At 42.5% G+C, this 11,580-nt stretch overlaps 1 protein-coding gene across 1 annotated transcript in view; it reads right to left on the bottom strand.

Moving 5' to 3' along the window:
* The window catches only part of LPCAT2 (lysophosphatidylcholine acyltransferase 2), a gene marked incomplete at its 5' end in the record, with an annotated part of 54,871 nt that overhangs the window by 24,800 nt on the left and 18,491 nt on the right, over positions 1 to 11,580 (bottom strand). Inside the window, 3 exon segments of the mRNA XM_006019088.3 lie at positions 5,026 to 5,084; positions 7,177 to 7,237; positions 10,035 to 10,147. Of these exon segments, the coding sequence (XP_006019150.1) occupies positions 5,026 to 5,084; positions 7,177 to 7,237; positions 10,035 to 10,147 (233 nt within the window).

The following is an 11,580-nucleotide window of genomic DNA, read 5'->3' on the forward strand; positions in this document are numbered from 1 at the left end:
AAGGATATTTATCATGAGCTCTTATCACCTTAATTGATGGAATGTGGGTGTTGGATTTTAAACCAAAGCTCCATTTATTTAAAAATGTATCAGAAGTCTATATAGAGCTCTACACTCACTCTTTCAGCACATGTGATCTCATCACATACTTGAGCTCTCCAGTCATCATTGAGTCTAGACATTGACAGGCTTGTTCACAAACAAGCAAGAAAATTAAAAGACATAATCCAACCACCACTTTCAGGACTTCTTTCACACGGCACAACAAAATCTAGAGGCATCAGGCCATATTTCTCCCTCCAAAAATAAATGCACAGGGGATAATCAGGTCAGATTAAATTATTGTTTTGTTAAATAGTTGCTGGTGATGGTTCCTTTCTTTCTACCATTACATTCACTCCAACAATGAGTATAAGGGACAGATGGTCCGAGTAAAAACAAAATGGGTGTACTTACCCAAGTTCTTATAAAAAAAGGCTAATAACGAGTATGGCATGCATTTAATTTTGCCTTTGCAAATCTAAAGTATGCTAAAGTACTTCAATTTAGCAATTACATTTCTTAGTACATTTTAAAATATTTTCACATCTGAATTATTTACTCTATTGATATTCTGTAGATAACTTTGAAAATTGGTACCATAGTTTCAACATTACAAACTACTGCCTTCTTAAGCCATTTCTTATATCTTTAGCTTCTTCTCAGTCATTAGTGCAGGGTCTGCTGCTTTTGATGTCCTTTTCTCTTTGAGAACTTTTTTTTTAAGTTTAAATCTTTAATAATAGTCATCTCTATCCATAGATTTAAAAACACTTTACAGAATCATAACTGCTGTTCTCATTACACTTCTGAGCAGGCAGAATTTAGGAAAGATGCTATTATAACACAAGGTCAGCAGTATGACAGTGGTAGAGGCAGATACAGAACAGCCATTTCAGTTATCCAATCCTGTACTCTACCCAATGGACATGCTGCTTCCATATATAAAGTTTTCTGTGGTTCAGCATACTTTTAAAAAGCTGGTTATGAAGGTGTCTCCAGACTCAGATTATAGTTGAACAAGATTCTGGTCTACTACTATACCAATGTGCCATTAATGACTAAATCAACAGCTTATACTGGGGCAGGCAATTATTTTGCACAGAAGGCCACTTACTGAGTTTTGGCAAGCCATCGAGGGCTGCATGACAGGCAGTCCAGGGCAGATAAATATTAATTTTCTAAATTTTTAGGGGCCCCGTGGGCCAGACAGAATGGCCTGGCGGGCTGCATCTGGCCCCCGGGCCACATTTTGCCCACCCCTGGCATAGACAGTACCAATCTTTTGTACTTAAAGAACAGCTTAAAAGACTCTTTTACTGGAAAAAAGGGGGAAGCTGCAGCAAGAAGAACCACCCACAACTTGCATTTCATTTTTAGCCTTTGGATTGAGACAGTAGGAAGCGGGCGTAGTGGACAGATGGTCTGGTTTTTGTAACTGTATGGTCCCCCTAGAGTAATTCCCGAATAGTTTTAATTATCCTGAAATTAACCTTACTTAATTTGTCATCTGCGAAGCCAGTCTGGGTCATTCTCTCTCTTACATGATGAGTGAGTATTTACTAAAGAAGCAACAACTAGAACACCAGGTCCACTGAAGCTTGCTGAATAGAAACCTGCTCTTATGCCTAAAGTCGTACTGGTGCTGTAGGGTTAACAGGAATAGAAAAGGAATTTGGCCAAAACTAAATATATGTACAATGATGCATAATCAAACAAACTTTTTGTAGTTACCTCCTGTTAGGTCCCAGTACAATGCTGCTGTTTATTCAGCACGTATAAACTCAATGCAGCCTTTATTCAAGCTATCAGCTATGTGATTGGACTGGCAGCGATACAGCAAGCATCAAACACAAAATAAAGTGCATTTCTATTCTACTCTTGTACAGCTTAGGGGAGAAGTTTAGAAGTAAAGCAAAAGAGTGTGTTTGCAATTAAAACACAAACTAGAAGTCAGAAGATCAAGGTTTTAATACCAGCTCTACTCTTCACCACCAGTATCCTCGTTCCCTATGTTTCTCCACCTGTGCAACTGAGTTAGTGTCTGTTCTGCCTTCCTTACAGGTGTGCTGCAAAAGGAAATCCATTAGTATATGCCTTGCAATTCATTAGTAAAATACCCCAAGTTTCTTTGATGCAGTGTAACCTAATTGCAAACCCCCAGATGTCCTTTCTATATGGCTACAAAAATGAACACATACAGGTTTTTTTTTTTATTCTAGCCAAAATTCACTGCTATGTTCCTTTTTGGGGTTCTCTCTTTATTAGTAGGCATGAAATGAAAAGGTGAATTTGAAACATCAAGCTGTTTGGACTAAACTTTTCTAACATTCTTTGCCACATTTGACCAAAATTTGTGAACAGTTATGTGATTCTGGTATCTTACATTATTTTCAAAAAAATATATTTTTTTTATCTAAATGGGCAGCATTGGTGGAGCATTTTTCTTCATGCAAAGGTAGAAAGAAAATTTAGTTTATTAGAATGATTCTAGGAGATTAAATACACACACCATCACAATTATCAGTTACAGATGCATTTTCATTGGATGGAAACAGATGGACAATCCACGACAATGAATCAGAACTGCCCAGAATTTAAGAAATGTATTGTGTGTTGTGTGTGTGTGTGTGTGTGTGGGGGGGGGGGGGGCATGCACTCTGCAGCTCTTAATTATCTTATGAATCTATTTCTGAGGGTTTTTAATGGCTGCACAACATTAGAATGTAAAGCTACATAAACACAATTTAACACAAAGCTTTAGGACCAGAGACGGGCAATTATTTCGGGCAGAGGGCTGCTTACTGAGTTTGGCAAGCCATCAAGGGCTGCATGACAGGCAACCAGGGGCAGATCAATATTAATTTTCTAAATTTTTTAGGGACCCCGCGGGCTGGATAGACTGGCCTGGTGGGCCGCATCCAGCCCGCGGGCCGCATTTTGTACTTAACTTTAGGCTAAGTACAGACAATCAGAAAGCCCAAGGCGGAGATTGAATCAGTCTTTGCAGGTCAGTCTAAACTGTGTAGATTGAACCAGTAAGCAATTAAACAGACATTCACTTTTGATTCAGGAAATGCAGCCACATGTCTGCAGTGGCCTAGGCCAGAAGGCGGTGGTTTGGGGGTAATAGAGCAGACCTCCCTGCTCAGCTGAAGCAGACAGCTTGGGCTAAGGCTAGCTCACCCACCTGAGAAGGGAGGTTTGGGGGAGAGGTGCAAAGCACCCTGGGATGCTGGGGAACTGTGAGTTAATTTGAATCTGGAGGGGCTCTGGGGCAGAAGCTCAACAGACCAATTTAACCTAGATCAGTTAAGTCCGATACTACATCCACCCAGGTTTATCTGAAACTGGTTTTGGCCGTTTTGCAAGCAGTTTATGTGCACTGAACTTCTGTTGTGTTACAGATCTGAACTGGTGTCTGATCACTTATACTGGTTTAAGTGTAATTTCTGTCCCTAGTCTTAGAGAATAGTGAGGCAGTGACTCTCTCCTCTAAGCCAATCAAATTAGAACATTTTACAAGTATAGACACGTGACACAAAAATAAAAAACCCCAGAAATGTATTTTTGTGGAAAACTTAATTATGCTGGATACATGAAATAACTAGGGTTTGATTTTTCAGTTGTCTGCGACTGGGATTTGGGAAGTGTGTTAATGGTAGTTGGATGGTTGTTTTTCACAAGACACTGGAATACTACCACACATTACTACTGAAAGCACAGCACTCTGAAATGCTAAACAATGTGGAATGCTTCAGGAAGAAAGAGGATTACTTCGGGGGAGCAGGTAATACTAGTAGAAAGAATGTACAACTCTAAAAAAGCAGAGGAAGAACCATGACAAACCTAGACTAAACACCAGGACAAAGAACAAGGGCAGCAAACATTTCAGATTTGGGATACTGCTACTACTTTATAAAGAGAGTGTGCTATTGTACATAAGTACTACTCACTTGCCTTTTCACATATTGAAAGAAAAATATAGCAAGCGTGTATTTAAACCAGGATTTCATTTCTTATGCCCCTTCTAATGTATTATATTACTATCATAAGTCCACCTTTCAGGTGCAAACGTGGGTTGTAAACACAAGTTCACATGATCTGAGAGAATTCTCCCTTTTTTTTTTTTTTTTCTTCTCGCTGGTAGAAAAACTTATCCAGAGACCCCTGGACAGACATTCAAGTGCCAAACTGCTGAGCACCCAAGGGCCCCTGTGCACACCTAACAGCATGCTCTGCAAACTCCCCAGTCTGCTTAGCAACAGATGACAGAGGTGCACCGGGCAGCCCTGATTGGCTGACTCAGACTGCCTTTCAAGCTGTCTTTTCCTGCAGTACAATGTAAGGGCTGTGAAGGAGCTTCCTGCTTGGCTGGAGCAGTAGAGTCCAGGCCAAGTAACGCACTGTTTCCTCGCACCTGTGGAGGAAGAGGGAGAGGTTGGGAGCAAAGCACACTGGGAAACTGGACTATTGTACTGTAGCTTGTCAGAAGGTAAGTATACAGAAGTTGGATCTCCCAGGAGCTATTTAATTCTGGTTGTTCTCTTGGAATGGCCGTTTTTGCTTTGAAAGAAAAATCCTGAATGTCTGTAATCTTGTGATTTTTAGTAGGAAAGCAGCAAGTCTCCTACTAGAAACAGAATGTCTATGTATGACCTTGGTTTAGCTTTGGGAAAGAAGTCTAAGTCACCTTTCTGCCTAAACCCATTATACTAATAGTATTCCTGGAAATCCTGGCACACCCCGACTACATGGAGGAGGAGGGGGAACAAATACTGCAGATCTCACTGAGGTAGAGGATATTTTTGTATCAATAGGGAATCCTTGGCTACCCCTTTAGATCAAAGCAACTGGGCCCATTAGGCATAGATTTAAAATGGATAACAGCAGAATCCCTAGTGATAAAGAGTCACAGCAACTATGTCAAAATTTTTTTTTTTATTATTTCTAGAGCTGTAAGCTGCTGAAGAATTATCTACTTACTATCCTGTTCGGGTATCGGAGCAGCACTGGCTGCACAGGAACTCCTGGAATGAAGGCACCTGAAACCATAAATCACTCTTTAAAAAATAAATATATGACTGGGAAATGTTAATTGATTAAGACAATGGGGAGCTGTAGCTGTGGGAAAGAACAACAAACAAACAGTACAATCATAAACCCAACCAACTAAAAAAAGAACCCCAAAACTAAGGGCTTTTTTTTAAGTAAAACAGGATAAGCGATATAAGAAAAGCCCTTTCTTCAGTGTGGCTGAGCTCCAGAAAGGGTTTAGATCAATAGCGACTCCCTCAGATTTCTCAATTTCTTTCAAAATTGGTGATGCTAAGCTCTTCAACTCATTACCTACAGTAGATCATACGTTATCTACTGCAAGTATGCTTTTCCTTCCTTCAGTCATGCGTAACAGCACACATATACCATCTGTCTCTATCAGTTGCGGTACAAGGCTTACCCCTTTGAAAGTATTTTCTCTTGCTGAATTGTGAAAATGATAACTAATGTATTGTAGTTTTTTTATTTTGCTACAATTCACTTAGATGTACACATGTTGTTACAGCTTTTTGGTCAACGCTGCTAAACATGTAGCTTCAGGGACCATCACACTTCCTGAACTATTTCTAGGTATCACACTTTCTGAACTATTTTTCTCCCTCTGAATAAATGTCAGTCATTAAGAAAATACCATGGCCTAGGTATTCATATGACCCTTAAGCAGAATACCATAAGAGATGATTAGGCAAGATCTAATTCAGCTAAACAAGGGCTAGAAGCAAATCACCACCTTGCGGATTCCTAAACTGCCTTATGGCAGCACCTGAAAGGCCTGTAGAGCTTTCATTGGCAAGCAGCAGCAGAGGCTGCTTTCTGACAGACACTGCCATTTTAAAGCCTCTCTTCTGTCTGGCAAATAATCCGTTATGCTAATCCCACTAAACACTAGACTGAGTAGATTTCATAAATCAGCTACTAAACCCTGTGCAGCAAAGATTTACGTTGAAGTGTTAATATTAGACCTGAGCAACTAACAGGTATAAATTGCACAAAAAGACTATCTGAATGCTCTCAGGATAAATGCAACTGTTAATTATCGTATATGACACAATACAGTTCATAGGTGCTTCTGCGTTTGAACCAATACCAATTTAAATATTAGAGGTTTGCCAGATAAAACCTAAATGCGTCTCAAACTAAAGGCATTTGATTGGGTGAAAATGAGTCTCTCTCTCCAATCTCTCAGTCCTGATTCTCAAAGGGAACCTCCAAAACACTCCCCAGAGACGAGCCTATGAGCTCCATTTCATCAACCTCCTGGATACTAAAAATCATGGACTAAATACAGACATTGGATTTATGACACATTATAACCTGCCTGACATCTGACTCCCCAGGTATCGCTCCACTTTCATCCCCCTTCTCTTCCCTCCCCACCCCAGCCTGTCTCTCACCCATTGATGCCTCAATCTACATTTTCACTGACTACCTGTCTTGTATGCAGACCACCCCAGCCTCTGGCTTCTTTACTTTTCATTCCATCCAGGAAGAGCACACACCAACTGCTGAAATTTCCTTAGCCTGATGAAGGGTTTTTGAACCCGAAAGCTTGCTTAATAACTATTCTCCAACTATTTGGGTTGGTCTAATAAAAGATATCAGATTCACCCAAGACACCTTGTCTGCCAATGAGTTTCCTATAACATTTTTATAAAAATTTAGTATAATAGAAGAGGTTCTATTAGTTAATTTTTAATTCTCAATGAAGAATCTTTATATAAAATGAGTGGACATCCTTTAGTCCTTCATGACCACAGCATAAGTTAGAAAGAAAGTGAAACAGATTAGTCCAACTTCAGTCTGCCAGCTTCTGGAAACTGAAAAAGCGAATCAACTGCAAACAATATAAAATTAAGTAGACTGTTTCAAACTACTGTAATGCAAATAATCTAAAATGTTACAACTAAATACCCTAGTTATGAAAATCTGGATTTTTAGAAGAGTTAGTAACTGGATGGGACCATCATAGATGATAGGTAAATAAATGACACCCCACTCCAAATTAATTGACTTTTCAAAACACATGTCACTCTTGTCCATGATATTTTAACAACAAGCATACAACAAAATAACTCTCACCTTGTTTAAAGGTGATGAGGCAAGAACGATTTGTACAGGTGCCTTCTGGGAAAATCAGGATCTTGGATAAGGAAAAAATGTATGTAAGTTTATAGCTGGGATATACTTTAGCATTAGCAGTTACATAGTCTGAATTCTCATTCAGATCCTTTGATCTGTTGATGAGCCTTTATACTGCACCACAAGGTTATCACTTTGTCATCCAGGAAATGAAAGCAGTAGTGTAGGACAACTGCAGTGCCAGCGATTCAATTCATCTGGATTTGGAAACAAATACCTTGTAAAAGAGCGAATTTGGGGAATGGCCTTTATCAACTCTGAGATACAGTACGAAAAACTTCCAATGCTTCCCTTGAAATATCTCCTGTCGGTATTAATATGAAATTGTTCCTACCTCCTTACAGAACTGTAAGCGATATAAACAGAAATTTGGACTGACACCAAGTACATATAAGACAACACTCAAGCACTTACAGATACAGATGCTATCAACATGAACCTAGATGCCAATTGTGATGAGATGATCATGGGTGAAGGGGAAGCAGCAAAAGACAGACTCGGAGTGGGTGCATTGATGAATCACACGCCAAATACCCAGGCGGTTTTAGAATAATCTTCTAAAAGCAATTAGATCAGCAGGAGTTACAATATGACACACTGCAAACTCCTTATGGACTGCATGGCACTCCAGCAACGTTGCCCTTTCAGAATGCTGAAGCAGGGCAAGGACAAGTGACTTGGGAAAAGCATTGTTGTAACAATTCATTAAGAGATGCTCTTGCTCCACCTTCTTCTTTTGCACAGGCAATTGCTGCAATAAAAGAGTATATGCTCTAATAACTGCTGGCTTTAGGAACAGCCCCTTGGAGAGACAGGCAGGTGCACAGAAGTTAAAGCAACTCTGAGACACTTTTAATTAATGATCTAGGGACACAAAAGGTGGTATATACACAACCATTCTGCTACCAAGAGACACACAACCAGAATGTGGTTATATAGGCACAAAAAAGCAACTCAAAAGACCAGGGGCTGATAGCTGAAGAAATCCACATAATTTTGCCTCCAGAATCTCATCGGTAAAACCTAGTCAGCCATTCTCTAGACTGAGATAGCGGTCCTCTGAGAAACAAATAAAAACATGCCCCGAGTGCTCCTAAGCACTTAGTAGAGGTTGAACAAGTGATAACCAACATATGTCTCATATGTGTTGTAGCCTGTTTGTGGAAGCAACAGGACCCTGGTGCTGCTAGGAGAGATTGCTGGGCACTGGACTGTTCAGTATGCTCTGTTTTAGGGAAAAAGAGTGGGGAAAATCTACTGGCTCTTTCCTTTCTGTTGTATACTTTGAATGCTGGCAGTACTTTCCCCTCAGGCATTGAGTCTGTGACTTTAAAAAACAATTATAACCTTTCCCCTCGCCAAATTTTGTTATGATCAAATGGGAAAAGAAAACCACGTGGCTAATGCATAGGATCAGAAGTTAGAGAGCCTGGGTTACATGTTGTAACCTAGGAATCTCCAAGGCTGTTCTAATTTATGCCACAACCACAACCCTAAGCAGCCCCTGATACGCGAGAGATTCTTTTTGTATAAAACCACCTCTGTATCCTTTCTCTTGAGTGGAAGGCTGACAAACCCGGGCCATGTTCTGTCTTCTTACATGGAATCATTTTTAAGCGTGTAAAAAATAACCACACAGGCTCACTCACATGTCACTTTCTATGCACGTTATTAGAAGCCTGTCCTAGACTTGATATTTGTATTTGTTTAAAATACTTGCATGACAGACAAACACTTGACAAACAGGGAAATAATGAAGGAGGCCATAAAAATTTATAAGATAGCTCCGAGTATGTGTTCATAAGCCAAATTTAAGAAATCTAAATTCTAACTAAAGAGCTTTGTATAAGTGCCATGTGAAATGAAAATAAGTTTAGGAAATCCTACGCTAGGGAGAAAGTGCCTGCCATGGTATCTGTGAAGCTGCTCCTCCAACACTGTTTTTCTACAGAAGAGCCTGACATTCAGAGGATTCTTCCTTCAGGGGACCCAGACTAGAAAGCTGATGTAGTGCTAGAAGCACAAAACCCAGCTTGGTGCTGAAGACTTACCTAAGGCAAGTTAGAGAACACAGCTAAGACCAGGCTCAACTTGGGCAAAATTGGTGAAGTGGCTTCCAAGATGCAGGTAAAGCTACATGTCTATTTAGGGTTTGTCTTCACTGCATCGTTAGCTTGCGGTATAATCCAGAGTTCTACCACTAATGTGACTCCTATCCACACAAAGATAAGTGGTGGTTTAAGCTTGAATGAGCCAACCTTTCATGGGGCCTGGGGACAGCCCGAGTCCTGCTAATACTAGTGCTAACAAGGCAGTGGACATAGAGTATCTTAGGTTACAACAACTCTTCAAATGGTAATTCAGTCACTGTGCATGAAGCATTATTTTACAGGGTGAAAGTGCTCACTGGAACCTAAGCCAAGTGAATTAACTCAAGTGTCCAAACTGGAGCCACCTGCTTCAGTGAAGACAACCCCCGAGTTTCAAGGGGTGATTGACACACTTAGATCCCAAAGCGGGAAAAAAGAAACAAACTTAGAGTCCTTTGCACACATTTGTAATAAGCTGTTAGTAAGTTTTGATTTCAAAAATAATTTCTTCGTAAGTCAAGGGTAATCATGCTGGAAACCCCCTTTCCTTTTCTAAAGGCTGTGATACACCCAAAGTCAGGCACAGTCTCTTCTAGCTTCAGTGTTATAGCTACAAGTATATGCCCAAATGAAAAGACCTTTGATACTTAAATTTCACAGTTTACTTGGAAAGATGCCACTTTGCAGAACTGAATAAGCCCATTTCACCTGTGGCCATTGGCCTGCTGATGTTGCTCGTTTTGTTATTTCATTGATTGTATTCCTTCGAGAATCAGGGTCTTGACGTGATACCAGTACAGGCTGAAGGGAACTTAAAATTCCTGTGAGAGAGAGATTCAAGTTACTCATATCATATTAGCACCTGAGAACAAGGCGTCACTTTAACAGGCACTTTATCACTAGGCTTGTGCGAATAGGGAAGTATTCGATTTAGATTCAGGCAAATCACATAAAAGTGATTTGATTTGGAGATTAAGATCACAGTCCTGAACTGATTTGGCCGAATCAGCTTCAGAAGATTCATCGAGATTCAGTGATTCGGATTGGCTGGGGAGAGGCAGGCACAGCCAGGCAGCTGCAAGTTCTCTTGCGGCTCCTCCCCTCCCTCTCTCGGGGGAGGGGGAGCCATGGGAGAAGCCCCCAGGGTTGCCCTGCCCAGCCCCAGCCTCCTGACACTTTAAAAAAAAGAAAAGAAAAAAAAGCTCCACACTCACCAGCTGTACAGGGACTGTGGGGGCTCTGGGCACTCATGGCAGAGCCTCCCGTGCAGCCCCCATTCCCTGATCACCCTCTCCCTCCCGGCCCCTGCACCCGGCCCCAGCTGTCCAGGAATCAAAAAAAAACACAAAAAAGAAACCCATACTCACTGGCAGTAACAGTGGCTGTGGGGGCTCTTGAGCCATGTGGCAGAGTCCCCCCACACATCCTCCGCTCCCCAATCTCCCCCCTGACTTGGCACCAGCATCCTGGCAATTAAAATGAAAAGCCGTGCACTCACTGGCTCTGGCAGTGGCAACTGGGGCCTCTGGGCACTCGTGGCAGAACACCCCTGTGCAGTGTGGGGCAAAGGGGGGGAAGCGGGGATCACCCACCCCCCCCGGCACTCACACAGCAGCTACCCCATGGTGCGGGTGCAGCGCAGCTCGGCAGGGTGTCGTGCACTGTCTGGGAGCTGAGGCCACTGGGGCCGAGTGCTGTCAGGCTCCAGCTGACATGTGGAGCTCTCCGAGCTCCCAGGCAACGCGCAGCACCCTGCTGAGCCGTGCTGCACCTACACAATGCGACAGCTGCCATGTGGGTGCCAGGCGGGAGGGGCGATTCCCCCACTGCCCATCACTGCCCTGTGCTGCATTGGGGGGGGGGCTTTAATATGAGCTCCCAGAGGCCCCCAATTGCCGATGCCAGAGCCAGTGAGCGCAGGGCTTTTTCTTAAGCACCAGGAGGCTGGGCCGGGTGGCAGATGGGGCTGGGCAGGGCAGCCACGGGGGCTTTTCCTGTGGCTCCTCCAGCTGTGCCTACCTCTGCCCCGGTGGGGTGAGCTGCGGGGGCTCTGCACTGCTGCTGCTTACCCAGGCAGCAGATGCAAGCACAGCTCGCTCCAGGCAGCAGCAGGGTATAGCCTCTGCTCCCAATGCTGATGTGGGCGTGACAGTGCCACTTGCCTCCTTCCACCCAGAGCAAGCTGCACTCACATCCCACCCCCACCCCAGCTGGGCAAGCAGCAGGAACAGGGCAGAGCCTGCCCTGCCCACTT

The sequence above is a fragment of the Alligator sinensis genome, unplaced genomic scaffold (assembly GCF_000455745.1).
Source record: "Alligator sinensis unplaced genomic scaffold, ASM45574v1 scaffold97_1, whole genome shotgun sequence".
Lineage (NCBI taxonomy): Eukaryota > Metazoa > Chordata > Crocodylia > Alligatoridae > Alligator > Alligator sinensis.